The following is a 17,500-nucleotide window of genomic DNA, read 5'->3' as shown; positions in this document are numbered from 1 at the left end:
GTACGATTAAAATTGAGGATAAAAAAGAGAAACAATTGAACTGATATTGCGGTATCATTTTGATATTTAATTTTAATGGAGATCACATCATGTATTGCACAGTATTGGCTATTCTTTCTGACGCAATGTATCCCTTTAGAGTAAATATGTACCACTGGGTGTACAAGTATCCTACATCAGGTTGGGAATATCTCATCCAATAAAAGTGACCAGTACATTGCATGAACTCACATTCAATTTCTTTTTACATGAAATATTAATCTTTATGTTAGGCAGATATGCAAGAAATATTTAGCAAAAGATAATGAGGTGAATGTTGCGTTTATGGATCTGGAGAAAGCGTGTGATAGAGTTGATAGGGAAGCAATGTGGAATGTGATGAGGTTATATGGAATTGGTGGAAGGTTGTTGCAAGCAGTGAAGAGTTTCTACAAAGGTAGTAAAGCATGTGTTAGGATAAGAAATGAAGTTAGCGATTGGTTTCCGGTGAGAGTGGGGCTGAGACAGGGATGTGTGATGTCGCCATGGTTGTTTACCTTATATGTTGATGGAGTGGTGAGAGAGGTGAATGCTCGAGTGCTTGGACGAGGATTGGAACTGGTAGACGAGAATGACCATAAATGTGAGGTAAATCAGTTGTTGTTTGCGGATGATACTGTACTGGTTGCAGACGCGGAAGAGAAGCTTAGCCGATTAGTGACAGAATTTGGAAGGGTGTGTGAGAGAGGGAAGTTGAGAGTTAATGTGGGCAAGAGTAATGTTATGAGATGTACGAGAAGGGAAGGTGGTACAAGGTTGAATGTCATGTTGAATGGAGAGTTACTTGAGAAGGTGGATCAGTTTAAGTACTTGGGGTCTGTTGTTGCAGCAAATGGTGGAGTGGAAGCAGATGTATGTCAGAGAGTGAATGAAGCATGCAAAGTGTTGGGAGTAGTTAAGGGAGTAGTAAAAAATAGAGGGTTGGGCATGAATATAAAGAGAGTTCTGTATGAGAAAGTGATTGTACCAACTGTGATGTATGGATCGGAGTTGTGGGGAATGAAAGTGACGGAGAGACAGAAATTTAATGTTTGAGATGAAGTGTGTAAGGAGTATGGGTGGTGTATCTCGAGTAGGTAGGGATAGGAACGAAGTAGTGAGGGTGAGAACGGTTGTAAGAAATGAGTTAGTAGCTAGAGTTGATATGAATGTGTTGAGGTGGTTTGGCTATGTTGAGAGAATGGAAAATGGCTGTCTGTTAAAGAAGGTGATGAATGCAAGAGTTGATGGGAGAGGTACAAGAGGAAGGCCAAGGTTTGGATGGAAGGATGGAGTGAAGAGAGCTCTGGGTGATAGGAGGATAGATGTGAGAGAGGCAAGAGAGCGTGCTAGAAATAGGAATGAATGGCGAGCGATTGTGTCGCAGTTCCGGTAGGCCCTGCTGTTTCCTTCATGTGCCTTGGATGACCGCGGAGATAGCAGCAGTAGGGCATTCAGCGTTATAAAGCTTCATCTGTGGTGGATAACGGGGAGGGTGGGCTATGGCACCCTAGCAGTACCAGCCAAACTCGGTTGAGTCCATTGTCAGGCTGGGAGGAACATAGAAAGGAGAGGTCCTCTTTTTGTTTCATTTGTTTGATGTCGGCTACCCCCCAGATTTTGCGGGAAGTGCCTTGGTATATGTATGTATGTATGATGTTTCTTTTTCCTCCTTGCAGTGTCTCGCCTGAATTATGAGATCGTGGAAGGCAACGAAGACGGAACCTTCGCCGTTGGGAACCTAACGGGCGAAGTCTACCTGGCACAACCGCTCGACTACGAGAGTAAAAATAGGGTTTGTATTTTAAACTTTGATAAATCTTATCTTATTCCTCGACCAATGACAGAAGGCAAACAGATAGATAGGTATATAGATAGATAGATATTACTGAGTGTCATTATATTTTTCTCGTCACAGAGAGAGATTTATTTCCCTGCTGCGAAGAAATGAAAATATCCACCAATAATGTCGGAATGAGCCTTAAATTCGAGGTGACTCTGAAAGAAACATCATCATTATGAATTTAATGTCAATTTCCCTTCATGAGTCAGGGTTCATTTGCATATTTCTATTTAATAAAGCAAAGGATCACTGAGTGGAACAATGTTGAAATGCACCACTTCCAGTTTTTTTTTTTTTTTCAAGTCAATTCGGCTGTTAAAGCATATCTGTTATCTGTAACAAGAAGTAAGACTAATCTTCTGATCAATGAAATATACTTTTGATATTTTCTAGAATTCAAATTATGTGTTTATCTATCCATCTATCTCTCTATCTATCCATCTTTTTATCTATTATTCGCTATCTATCTTTCTATCTATCTATCTATTTATATGTATATACACACACACACACACACACACATATATATATATATATATATATATATATATATATATATATATATATATATATATATATATATATATATATATATATATATATATATATACACACATATATATATATGTATATATATATATATATATTTATATATATTATCCATCTTTTTATCTATTATTCACTATCTATCTTTCTATCTATCTATCTATTCATATGTATATATACACACACACACACACACACACACACACACACACACACACATATATATATATATATATATATATATATATATATATATATATATATATATATATATATATATATATATATAATAGATATATAGATAGATAAATATTTATATATATATATATATATATATATATATATATATATATATATATATATATATATATATATATACATATATATGTATATATACATATATATATATATATATATATATATATATATATATATATATATATATATATATATATATATATACATATATATATATACATATACATATATATATATATATATATATATATATATATATATGTATATATATCTATATATATATATATATATATATATATATATATATATATATATATATATATATATATATATATATATATATGTATATATATCTTACTTTGGACATACATATCTTTACATACCTCAAGTTTATTTAGTATATTTAATCTGCACATGCGTATGGTTGTTTACCCCACACCAAAACATGTAATAGACAGTGCGGATGACCAAATATCTAGAAATATGCAGTAGATATGTCAGTACTTTACATAAAGATGGACTTCCGCATGAACATTAATAGATTCCCTTTTGATCATTGTTTTGATGACAAGATTCGATAAAATTACCACCGTTTATAATAACAGTTAATTACCCATTATCATTAGTATTATTACAAATAATATTATTCATAGTAGCATCATTTGTGGTAGACCGCCATGAAGTTCATCTTCGCATTTAAAATGACAACTCCCAGACTTGAAATATAGGCCTAACTGAAACAAAAATGCTAAAGATAATTGAAATGCTATTTTCATATGAGAAATTTCATTTAGTATATTTTCTAATCTTTTTCTTTGAAATGAAATCCTTCAAAATGGTGACTTTTGTAAATAAGGAATAGAGTGAATGAAATTTGATTTGTGCAGATAATGCTACGATTATCTTTAACCATTTTTAATTCATGTAAAGTATTTGGGTTGCTTGGGAGGAGCCTGTTAGGGGAGAGGAGAAGAGATCAAGGAGGCGCAGAGAATTAGATGGCTAGTTAAGGCAAAAAAGGAGATGGAGAGAATAGGTTTGGTGGAAGAGGATGCCTTTGATAGAGGGTATTGAAGAGGGTGCATCATGCAACCGACCTTTTAACGTAGGGATAACGGTGGGAAAAAAGATGTAGTTATTAAAGGTGATTTAATTAAGAGAACTGCAACGAATTGATTTAAATGTACATGAATGAAAAATAATACCCACCCTGTGTATTGAACAATCGTGAAAGACTCATTAAGCTAACATAAAAAAATGCAGATAAATCGAAGAAAGACTCATTGTGCAGGTGGTGTCTTATCGGGTTCGCAACAAAAATAAATAAAACAGTTTCCTTGATCAAGTTTATATAAGTTGCTTAAACAGGATATCTTTCACTGTTGGTATTAATCGATTCTGCTATTGTGGGGAGGTACACTAGTTGGTATATTTGAGCAGCGCTAGTTTTAAGAAATGAAAAATCCGTGTGGATGTTGACTTTCTGTACAGGAAAGTCATATTCCAACAATGGATAACGAATGACCTGAAGCATATGGCACTAATGCTCTCTACTCTGTAGATATATTAAGCCATAAAAACAACACAAATATTTGAAGGAAAATTAAATCTCAATTTTGATTTTATATGGAAAATAAAAGCTTTTGGATGGAATAACGAAGAGTCGGTAGTGTCGTGCATTTGATACTCGTGAAGCCATTTCTCTTAAACCTGAGTTTCGCATATTATTCCATGCCTTCTTTTAAGGTCTAGGCCTACTCCTCCAAAGAACTTTACTGTTTATGTTTCTTTTAACAACACTTACATTTGTGTGCCCTAATCCTCAGAAGCATCAGAGCATCTGCTATCTTAAGTAGATAAGGAGAGAGAAAGAGAGCACAGGTACGAGACTGGGTAATCAATAGTCTAAGTTTTCCCAGAGTGCACCATCTTCCTCCAAGGTTAGCAGGCACGTCATTTCACGTTTCACTGAAAATAGAACTCCCATTTTCATTCAGATAGACAGTTTTATGACAAGGGTATCTTTAAAGTGTTTGAAATATTATCAAAGGGCTACACTTAATGTTTAAAAGGACACACACCACACAACAAAACTTACGGCCAAAATATATAGCTTTGGAATATAAAAAACATCAATATTATTATTGATGGTATGGAGATAGGACTGATATTGCTAAAAACAGAAACCTTTCTGGGGTATAAAGAATTATGACAATAAATTTTAACCATATAAGATAAGGGTATTCAAAGTTCTCTCGATATCATTTTTGTGTTCTGTATTTCCAAGTATTTGCAGCCCACTTCGTTCGGAAATACTATCCTCAGAGTTCACTTTTTGAAATTGGTCTTCCGTTCATCACATCCTATTCTTTGGCGAAATTTGATCGAGATCAACAAACTCTATATTGTCCCAAATCTACCAGGCCTCAAACTCTTTATTGAAACATTTCAATTGAGGCCTATAATATTAAAAAGAGAATGTATAACGTTGGTGTGCATATAATTTGGTATAAACCCCATTTACTATTCCATAATAAAAGTTTTAGAAATACGCTCAAGTCGGCTACAGTGACAGAGCCCTAGAGACTGCCCATATATACTGTACATATAATCAGCGCCTAAGCCCCTCTCCAGCCAAGTTAGGATCAAGGGGGCCTAGGCAATGGCTGCTGATGACTCTCAGCAGGTAGACTTATATGCAACCCCAAACTCCCCATCCCTATCTCAAAAGAATGGTGAGGTCGCAAACACTAGAAGAAACTGCCGAGCTTGAGCAGAAATCGAACCCCAGTCCGGCAGATTGTTAGACATGGCGTTTCCAATAGGCCACCGCAATCTCTTGATATCATCTTGCTACCAACAAACTTAGGATTTGCAATTTTTCTTTAAATCTCTTGAACAAATTTTTAAAAGTTAATCAATTTACATGCAGGATTAAAGTTCAAAACGAATCAAACATTATTTCCACTGCTAATAAATGCCTAACTTTCACTCCAGTGATATTATTGTACCCTTATTTAAAAAAAGAAAATGAATAAATAAAAAATAAAAAAATTCAAACCCTATTTTTTCACAGTACAAGCTCCTCATACTGGTTTCTGACGGGCGTCACGAGGGCGGCGCCACTGTGCAGGTGAATGTAAGGGACGTCAACGACAATCCTCCTATATTTGACAGACGTCTCTACGAGGCGGAAATTACGGAAGAGGACGACCGGGATTTGCCTCGAAGACTCGTCACGGTAAGTTACCAGAATAACTAAACCTAAATTGAAAGATCACGTAACTAAGATTGACAATTATAGGTTGCCAGGTACATATAGACTGGTTTTACTCTCATGTCTTCATTATTTTTATACGCATGGAGGAAAAATAGTGTTTGGGGTTATGACATTTTGTCAAAAAGCCCCTTCTGAAAAATGCTCCAGGTAATCAAAAGAAGAAGAAGAAGAAAAAAAAAAAAAAAAAAAGAGTACAATCTTAATTTAATCAGGTATCCGTTTGTTTATGACCGCAGACCCAACTCTAATGATAAATGAAATCATGACTATATTCCTAACTGTTCAATTTCTTTTCTGAATGTGAGCTCATACATAAGGAGCATTAACCCTACAGGCGGCTTTGGTCTCAAGCAAAGAATAACCACGCAACAGATAGTGTACTAGAATCTGTAACAAACTGTGCCTCCGATAGTAGACGAACACTCGAACGTTTAACTAAAAGATAATAAAGAAATATTATTGTATAATCGTCTTTAGTATAGATACAGGAGACTTAATGACAGTGGTAATGTGATGATTACATCGTTGATTGTATGAGAGAGAGAGAGAGAGAGAGAGAGAGAGAGAGAGAGAGAGAGAGAGAGAGAGAGAGAGATATTTGATTCTTTAAAATTAATATGGTACTGGAGATCTTCAAAAGAGTAGATACAGGAAAGGCATCATTCAAATGAAAGAAATGTTCACTTAAATTTGTAAAATAAAACATTAAACACATTAGACAATTTATCCCTGCGGCTGATATTGATATTGCAATATTCTAGACCAAGTCAATTCAAAAGCAATTCTGTCCTGAGCCGTCTATTTTGGACATCAAAGGATATGGAACTGTGAATAGAGGGAATCTCCTTTTGATTTCCCCAGAAATCCAAAGGTGCCAGAGACCAGAGGAAGGGTAAATAGAGCATTGCACATCCCTCACACTGCTTGCACATTAACGAAAACCCTAGCACATGACAATACGAGATATCAGTTAAAGAAACGAGATTTACTCAACTTACATTTGTCACCTTTAAAGATATAATATCTGTATATAATTTTGCTCAAACTTTCTATCAATATCTTTATCAAACGCAGTATAGGAAGATGTACCTCCCTCGATTTAATGAGATTATAACGGAACATTTCATATGTCTATTATTAGATTGTAATGAAAGGGACATGTAAAGGTGACATGTCAAGGGTCATCAAAGGCTATGGGAAACACCGGATGCAAATATTGCACATTTCCTTAGCTTTGATAATCTATAAAAATGGAAAATGTTGGTGTGCTTCGAATGTTCGTCTTGAAAAATTACATTGAACACATACTAAAGAGATATTACAAAACAATAATGAAATATACTGAATTAAAACAAAGATTATTGTAATTTTTTTTTCTGTTATTTTCAGTAATTCATTCATTATAGTCATTATGTAAATTATTCTATTTTCATAGATCATTTCTAATAAGATGTTGCACGAAGGAAAAGTGCATTTGATTTGTGACTCAACTTTGAATAAAACTAATCATATTCTTAACAGAAAGGGGGAAATTGCATTTAATATATATATATATATATATATATATATATATATATATATATGTATATATATATATATATATATATATATATATATATATATATATATATATATATATATATATGTGTTTATATATACAGTATATATATGTATATATATATATGTATATATATACATATATATATATATATATATATATATATATATATATATATATATATATATATATATATATACTGCTTATATATATATATATATATATATATATATATATATATATATATATATATATATTGTGACGAACCACTGTGCAAACAATTACCCCTTTATAATGGGCGGTAGTTCTCTTCACACAACAAAATAGAAGTCATATGGGTAGACTTCCAAATTCACTTGTTTCTTATTACGAGTGTATAAGATTGTTGATTATGATCAAATGTATCTTCTTAAAGCTGGTTGCAGACAACAGAAGCACCAATAGCAGGATAAATGGAGGACAGGAACAATAAACTATGTTATAAACAAAACTTTAATCTTACGTTAAACAAAACAATGAAAAAGCACTTCAAAACAACAATAATAAGCAATGCAAAGTGAATGGGTGAGAAAGGTAGATGAATCTCGTGGTGAGAACAATGTATTCTAACAAAACAATAAATTTGGGGTTACCTTATAACATGTAAGGTAAGAAAACAGGGATGATTTACAGCAGGAAGGCGAGTGTAAACAAAAGATAATGAGAAGAATGGAATGAAGATGGCGCTGAAATAAGGTGATGTATTTACAAAGAAAATGGAAAAATAAACTTTAGACAAATCAGATATGTTAACATATGTACAACATATGGGGATATCACAGTCCCCCCTTGTTTTTGTTTTTTTCCATTTCCCGAGGATCAACCGAGGTTATCCTTGATAATGAGTCTGCCACAATGTTTTCTCGTCCTGATATGGCGATTACTTGGATATTATGTGCAGATAGTATGTATGACCATCTTAAAAGTTTAGGGTTGAGAGTAGTGGACCTATGGAGATGCGACAGAGGAGAGTGGTCGCTGTAGACGTAGATTGTGTCTTGTCCATCAACATAGATCTCGTATCTCTGGATGGTAGCTACGATGGCGAATAGTTCTTTCTCCACAGTGGGCCAATTTAGTTGGGAACCCATAAATCGTCCACTGGAATAAGAGACTGGTAACAGATCAGCTAGTGGGGGCAGGTTTCCTGTTATGGCTGTTATTGGAGCAGGATGCTGTAATAAAATGCCCCCATATCCAAGATCACTAGCGTCTGTTTGGAGATAGAATGGTTTGGTGAGGTTAGGTGCCATTAATATAGGAGGAGATGACAAGTAAGTTTTTAGCTGGTTAAATATTTGATCATGTTGCTGGCTCCAAGAAAAATTTACTTTTGAAGAAGTTAAAGCAAATAGTGGTCCTGTGAACGGTGAGAAATTTGGACTGAACTTAGAGTAATATCCTACCATACCTAGAAATCTTTTTAATTCCTGTTTGGTAGTTGGAACAGGATAAGAAGTTATGGCGCTAATATTTGCATCATGGGGTAATACTTTACCACTGCCAACTCTATGACCAAGGTAAGATACCTGACCTTTGCAAAAATTACTTTTTGCTAAGTTGATCGTTAATCCATGTTGTTTCAACCTTGAGAAAACTTCTTTTATCTTTTGAATATGGTTTATCCATGTGTCAGAGGCAATAATGATGTCATCTAAATATACAAATACTTTTTCCAAGTCCTGTAAAATTAAAGACATTACTCTTTGGAAGGTGGCAGGTGCGTTGGCTAATCCGAATGGCATTACGTTATAACTAAATAAGCCAAATGGAGTGATAAATGAAGAGATTTCCTTTGCCGTTTCTGTTAATTTAATTTGGTAATAACCCTTCAACAAATCTATTTGGGTTAAGTAGGTCGAATTACTTACTTGGTCAATGATATCTTGTATTCTTGGTAGAGGATACGAATCTTTAATTGTTAAATTATTAATCTTCCTGTAATCGGTACAAAGACGAAATTTACCATTTTTCTTTCCTACTAGGAGACATGGGGAAGCCCATGGTGACGCACTGGGTTCTGCCAATCCTTCTCTTACTAAGTAGTTCACTTCTTCTTTCATGATACCCAATTTCTTCTGTGATGTTCGATAGAAAGCTTGTTTAATGGGTGCAGCACCTGGTTGTAGTTTGATGTCATGATCTAGCATGGTGCATCTGCCTGGTTTATCTGAAGTTATACTAGGAAATTCATGGAATAAAGCTACTAAAGATTTACATTTTGATGCAGATAAGGGTTTTAGATAGTCTGATAAGTTTTCCAAGATCTTTGAGTTTTGAGAATCCTGCCAAGATGCAGTTATTGGATCATCTGTAAATTGATCCATAGGACAATCTATGTATGGTATGGCACTAGTAATCATTACAGTTTTATTTTCAGCTGTTGAGGGAGACAAATAGGCCTTTAAGAGGTTTATGTGGACTAATTGAGTAGACTTACGCTTATCTGGAGTGGCGATTATATAGTTGGTTGGCGAGATACGTTGAGTGATGGTATAAGGTCCCTGGTATTTCTCTCGTAGGGGAGAGCCTGCAATCGGATGGTATAGCAGCACTGCATCTCCTACTTTGAAACTTCTGGTTTTAGCCTTTTTATCATAGTTAATCTTCATCTTCTCTTGAGCTGTTATCAAGTTAGTTTTGGCAATGGAGTGAAGATCTGAAAGTTTCTTGTTGAGTTCTGAAATATATTGGGAAAGAGGTACCTCATTATCTCCCAACTTCAGGATGCGTTCTTTGACTGAACTGAGGATAGTTCGTGGCCGTCGACCGAAGAGTAGTTCAAAAGGTGACATACCAGTAGACTGATTTCGAACTCCTCGTATGATGTACATGATCAGTTCCAAATCGCAATCCCACTCGTTACCTGAGCTATGGATGTATTTCCGGAGAAGATTTTTAATGGTCTGGTGAGTGCGTTCTAATGCTCCATTGGTCTGTGGATGGTAAGCTGAGGATGAGACTTGGGTTATATGGTAATCTTTCATAGCTGTTTTAAATGCATGACTCATGAAATTGGTTCCTTGATCACATTGTAGTTCAGTTGGAAATCCTACAACAGTAAATATGGACACTAGTGACTTTAGGATGTTCTTGGCTGAAATGTTTCTTAAAGGTACTGCAAATGGATAACGGGTAGTTGGGCATAAGGCCGTAAGCAAGTATTCATGTCCCCTTTTTGTCTTAGGCAAAGGGCCTACACAATCTACTATGATCTTACTGAAAGGTTCTTTAGGCACAAGTATAGGTTTTAAGGGTGCAACTGGTACTTTTACATTAGGACTACTTACTTTTTGACATGTTGTACATGTTTTTACGTACTCTTTAATGTCATTCTTCATGTTTGGCCAATAAAAGTCTTGACTGATGCGTTCATATGTTTTAGTGATACCAAGATGAGAGTCAGCAGAGTGAGACAATTCTAGGATCAGAGGTCTTATATCCTTAGGAACAACTACCTGGAATAGATCCTTCCAGGTTTCCAGATGACTGTTCTTGCTGGACCTGAATTTTCTCATTAGTACATTATTATTAATATAAAAATAAGAACACTTGTTGGTATCCTTTGGTTTCACTTGGTTGAAACACTGCTGTAGAGTGACATCTTTCCTTTGTTGATAGCTAAATGAATCAGGCTGGATCTTATATGTACTCATCAACTCGTTGAAATCCATAGGTTCAGAGACTGGCAACGGGTTTGATGATGATTCAGTAGGGATGTCCTTTTTACTGCTTCGTGTCACTGCTAAGCATTCCTCCTGTACAACATCCTCCTGTACAACATCTGGAGATACTGCTATTAAGTTTGTTAAGACAACAGAGTTAGCTATGTCATTACCCAGGATTACATCTACATTTTTGCATGGTAACAGTTCTGGATTTACAGCTACTTCAGTAGTTCCAGAGAAATAAGGACAATGAAGGTTTACATTAATGAGAGGCAACATAGACTTACTGGTTAGGTCATTAACTGCAACATACCTGTGAGTTTCACCTTTAGGTCGTATTACTTTAGGAGAGACGATCGTTTGAGAGGATCCAGTGTCTCTGAGTATGGTTACAGGTTTACCATTTATTTTGCCTGAGCAAGTGAAGGGTGCGAACGCTTGGGACTCGTGTGATGCACAATGGAAGGTCTTTTTCTTCTCCACCTTAGGTTTTGGTTCCTGTTTGGGCAGATTCATTTGCTTAGGAGAGAATTGAGGGGGATTAGGTTTTCTCTTTAAGTATGAAGCTGCACAATGTGGATCAGGACATTCTGAAATATGATGTCCTTCTTGTTTGCAGTATGTACAAGTTTCCTTAGGTCTAGTTTCTCTATATGGGGTTTTACCTACTTTATGAATAAGAGCATAGTCATCTGCCTTTAAAGCGGCTTTCTTAGGGTCAGATTCATTCTGCTCTCTTAGATACACATTAATGCTACCTGGTATTTTCCTTAAGAACTCCTCCATTACTATTAAATCTTTCAACTGCTCGAAAGTTTTGACATCTACTTTGTCTACCCACTTCTGAAACTGTTTAATCTTTCCATTCATAAATTCTAAAAAGGTCTGCTGAACTTGCTTCTGACTATTACGAAATATTTGCCTATAACCTTCCGCAGTAATAGAATAAGCATCAAGGTTTGCCTGTTTAATTATGAAATAATCATGTTCCTCTAACATGGTGGCACATACAGATAATGCTTTACCTTTAAATGAGTTCCGGATGATCAAATACCATTTGTCCTGAGGCCAATTGAGATTCTTGGCTGTGTCTTCAAACACAGAAAAGTAGTTATCAGGTTCCCGTTCTTCAAATGTGGGCAGCAATTTCTGCACCTTGCCCACATCAAAGGGTTCGGGAATTAGCTTACCTTCTTCCTTTTCTTTCAGTCTTATAAATGCCAGATCCCGTTCTGTTACTGTGGCCGCTTCTCTCTCAATCTGCAGCCTAACACGGAGAGCGTTGTTTTTCTGTTCACTTTCTTTTTCTTGTTGCTCCAAAGCAGTTGCAGCAGCTTCCGCAGCAGTTTCCACCTTTATACGTTCTAGGGAAGCAGCGGCAGCAGCCGTGCGCTCAGCAGCAGCGGCTTTCCTCTCCTCTAACTCAGCGGCGGCAGTTGCGGCTCGTTCAGCAGCAGCGGCTCTTTCTCGTTCTGTGGCAGCTTTCTCTCGTTCTACCAGAGTTGCGGCAGTTGCGGCTCTTTCAGCAGCAGCGGCTTTCCTCTCTTCTACCTCAGCGGCGGCAGTTGCGGCTCGCATCTTCATCTTTTCCAACTCCAGCTGCAGACTTAGTTTATTCAAGTCACCATTTGGATTGGTAACGGTTAGAGCTCGAACGTCAGTCAATTCTTCTTCTGGAACAATATCTTCGTCTACAAGGAAGTTCAAAATATGACTGAGAATTACACATTTTACGGCAGTTGCGGGAACCTGTACATCATAATGGCGAGCTAGATTCTTTAGGTCAGTTTTTGTGGCAACTGTGAGAGATTCCACATGATCCCGTGGTGATACAATAAATTGTTGCAAATTGAAAGGCATTTTGAATGTCGCCCGTGGCGCAAGATAAGTACAAACTAAAATAAATATCCAAACTTTACAAGAATAAGTATAAGATCATACGATCGCAAAATAACAATCTTTCGATCACAGAAATACAAAATAGCGATCACAAAATTACAAGATCGAGAGATCACAAAATTACAAAATTATATGATTAGATAACCTTACACAAAAATAGCTTAAATACAAAATTAAGTCTCGCGAAACTTACGATAATAATATTAAAACTTTTATTCACAGTTAACGACTGAACAATTATTTCTTTATACTCGAGATCTTGAGCACGCGGCTAACTACTTCATAATTACTCAAACGACACGCTTAACATCACAAACTTTTACAACAATTTTACCGAATCGGTAAACAAGTCTTTAAAAACACAAAGGTATTTTTTTACTTTAAACATACCTAATTAGCACGTTCTAGTTTACATTTCCTTTTAATTTATACCAGCTTAATACGATAATTTTTTTAATGTTACATTTTAATTTATATAAATACTATATTATTCTCGTTATGATAAAGAATCTAGTTAATAGTCAACACTTAGTTTAAAGTAATTGATTATCAGAATAATGCACAAACTGGACAAAATACGTAGTATGCGCTTTATAGATATAACAGGAGTAATTTAACACAAGTATCTAAATATTCATTTACCGACACGTAAATGTTATTTGTACACCAAAATAGTACTTTTAACACCAAACAATATACAAGTTAATTTCCTGACTAGAGATAACGATTAGAATTACGAAAATCTCCGAAATTGGAAATTGGCTAATTTCACTTAAGAAATTTATATAACAAAATAATTCACTTTATCTTGAAATTGAGATGGAGGAAATTTCACTTATAATGAAACTTAATTTAATAAATCACATCTAATGAAATTTGACTTATTTCCTAAATATCACTTTTGAATGGTGATTTTAAGAAATGGCAAAATCTTAGGGCTTCAGATTTTTTTTTTTATGAGAAATCTCTGGGATACGAGATTTGAGTAGGCGAAACTTTAAAAGCTACCTACTGGGGGCATCTTCAATTAATAAGGGTGGTTTAGAAGCTGGACAATCAGCATACCTAAGTCTTAACTATATTCAGCGTGACTTGTTCCTCTTACAACCAAATGACTACCCAGACATATATTATACATAAATGTCTAATGAGAGGGAGACGAGACATCTACCTTACCTTGGAATTATTACTGTCGTCCTTTATCCTTGGTACGCCACAACACAACACTCGATACTGTTCATAATCACTGGAACTGTTCTTTCACGATTCAATCACTTGATATAAATTTGATGAATCATATCACACATCATATCCCGGACAGGCCCCCAACTATTATGTGACGAACCACTGTGCAAACAATTACCCCTTTATAATGGGCGGTAGTTCTCTTCACACAACAAAATAGAAGTCATATGGGTAGACTTCCAAATTCACTTGTTTCTTATTACGAGTGTATAAGATTGTTGATTATGATCAAATGTATCTTTTTAAAGCTGGTTGCAGACAACAGAAGCACCAATAGCAGGATAAATGGAGGACAGGAACAATAAACTATGTTATAAACAAAACTTTAATCTCACGTTAAACAAAACAATGAAAAAGCACTTCAAAACAACAATAATAAGCAATGCAAAGTGAATGGGTGAGAAAGGTAGATGAATCTCGTGGTGAGAACAATGTATTCTAACAAAACAATAAATTTGGGGTTACCTTATAACATGTAAGGTAAGAAAACAGGGATGATTTACAGCAGGAAGGCGAGTGTAAACAAAAGATAATGAGAAGAATGGAATGAAGATGGCGCTGAAATAAGGTGATGTATTTACAAAGAAAATGGAAAAATAAACTTTAGACAAATCAGATATGTTAACATATGTACAACATATGGGGATATCACAATATATAATCATACATACATACATATATGTATAGAAATATATACGATGTATATATATATATATATATATATATATATATATATATATATATATATATATATATATATATATATATATATATATATATATACTTGTGTGTATACTGCATGTACATGTAGAAAATATATAAAAAAATATTAGCAGGTATACATTCATACATACATCTAGATACAATTTGGTCTATATCTATATACATATATATATATATATATATATATATATATATATATATATATATATATATATATATATATATGAATATACATATATATATATATATATATATATATATATATATATATATATATATATATATATATATATATATACATAAGTACACATACATATGTGTCTACTATACACATACATGTACATACAGAAATAAATAGATAGTTGTACAGATATATGTGTGAATTTCCCTTAACATTTATAAAGGCAAATGTAACGGACAGTTAAATGAGAGACTCCAGTGAAGCCCTTAAGCAGTTTAAGCTCGCATCAAAGACACCTAAGGGCTGTAGAGCACACTTCATTTCAGACCAAGACAAGGCAGAGAGGACCTTTCTTCTTTTTTATCTGGAAGCCGTTTCTATGTATGGAACTACGCGCTGCATGCATCAAGCATGCTTCAATAGAAAAATCACTTACATTTCTTTACAAGATATATATATATATATATATATATATATATATATATATATATATATATATATATATATATATATATATATATATATATATATATATATATATATGTGTGTGTGTGTGTGTGTGTGTGTATACATACTGCATATAAATATATATATATATATATATATATATATATATATATATATATATATATATATATATATATAAATATATATATATATATATATATATATATATATATATATATATATATATATATATATATATATTCAGATAAACCATATATATTTTTGATATATTAATGTCTGGATTCTCTTAACGACCTCGGGATCAGAGCCCCAGGCGAAATCTCACAAAGACAAGAGCTTGGCTCCGGCCGGGAATCGAACCCTGGTCGGCAAGCTTATATAGACAGTGACTAACCCATTCGGCCACGAAGGAAGATAAAAGTCAATGACAATTCTACTGTGCTTATACCTGTCGAATTCAGGTATTTTGTACTTAGAATTGAAATCAACCCATCTTCACCATCGTAGCTAATTGGTAGTTTGTTACTTGGCATTCAATTAATGATAAATTTTGCACATTTTTACGTGTTTTTCATATTCAGATAAGCCATATATATTTTTGATATATTAATGTCTGGATTCTCTTAACGACCTCGGGATCAGAGCCCCAGGCGAAATCTCACAAAGACAAGAGCTTGGCTCCGGCCGGGAATCGAACCCTGGTCGGCAAGCTTATATAGATAGTGACTAACCCATTCGGCCACGAAGGAAGATAAAAGTCAATGACAATTCTACTGTGCTTATACCTGTCGAATTCAGGTATTTTGTACTTAGAATTGAAATCAACCCATCTTCACCATCGTAGCTAATTGGTAGTTTGTTACTTGGCATTCAATTAATGATAAATTTTGCACATTTTTACGTGTTTTTCATATTCAGATAAGCCATATATATTTTTGATATATTAATGTCTGGATTTTCTTAACGACCTCGGGATCAGAGCCCCAGGCGAAATCTCACAAAGACAAGAGCTTGGCTCCGGCCGGGAATCGAACCCTGGTCGGCAAGCTTATATAGACAGAGATTTCGCCTGGGGCTCTGATCCCGAGGTCGTTAAGAGAATCCAGACATTAATATATCAAAAATATATATGGCTTATCTGAATATGAAAAACACGTAAAAATGTGCAAAATTTATCATTAATTGAATGCCAAGTAACAAACTACCAATTAGCTACGATGGTGAAGATGGGTTGATTTCAATTCTAAGTACAAAATACCTGAATTCGACAGGTATAAGCACAGTAGAATTGTCATTGACTTTTATCTTCCTTCGTGGCCGAATGGGTTAGTCACTGTCTATATAAGCTTGCCGACCAGGGTTCGATTCCCGGCCGGAGCCAAGCTCTTGTCTTTGTGAGATTTCGCCTGGGGCTCTGATCCCGAGGTCGTTAAGAGAATCCAGACATTAATATATCAAAAATATATATGGCTTATCTGAATATGAAAAACACGTAAAAATGTGCAAAATTTATCATTAATTGAATGCCAAGTAACAAACTACCAATTAGCTACGATGGTGAAGATGGGTTGATTTCAATTCTAAGTACAAAATACCTGAATTCGACAGGTATAAGCACAGTAGAATTGTCATTGACTTTTATCTTCCTTCGTGGCCGAATGGGTTAGTCACTGTCTATATAAGCTTGCCGACCAGGGTTCGATTCCCGGCCGGAGCCAAGCTCTTGTCTTTGTGAGATTTCGCCTGGGGCTCTGATCCCGAGGTCGTTAAGAGA

The 17,500-nt window shown here is 34.7% G+C and overlaps 1 protein-coding gene across 2 annotated transcripts in view; it reads left to right on the top strand.

Moving 5' to 3' along the window:
• The window catches only part of LOC137614670 (neural-cadherin-like), a 65,246-nt gene that overhangs the window by 4,814 nt on the left and 42,932 nt on the right, over positions 1 to 17,500 (top strand). For both annotated transcript variants that reach the window (XM_068344359.1, XM_068344357.1), the window contains exons 2-3: positions 1,698 to 1,813; positions 5,742 to 5,906. In XM_068344359.1, the coding sequence (XP_068200460.1) occupies positions 1,698 to 1,813; positions 5,742 to 5,906 (281 nt within the window). The remainder of the gene's footprint in view (positions 1 to 1,697; positions 1,814 to 5,741; positions 5,907 to 17,500) is intronic.

This window comes from Palaemon carinicauda, chromosome 21 (genome assembly GCF_036898095.1).
Source record: "Palaemon carinicauda isolate YSFRI2023 chromosome 21, ASM3689809v2, whole genome shotgun sequence".
Lineage (NCBI taxonomy): Eukaryota > Metazoa > Arthropoda > Malacostraca > Decapoda > Palaemonidae > Palaemon > Palaemon carinicauda.
Note: the sequence above shows the minus strand (reverse complement) of the source record. Positions and strands in the feature narration are given on the sequence as shown.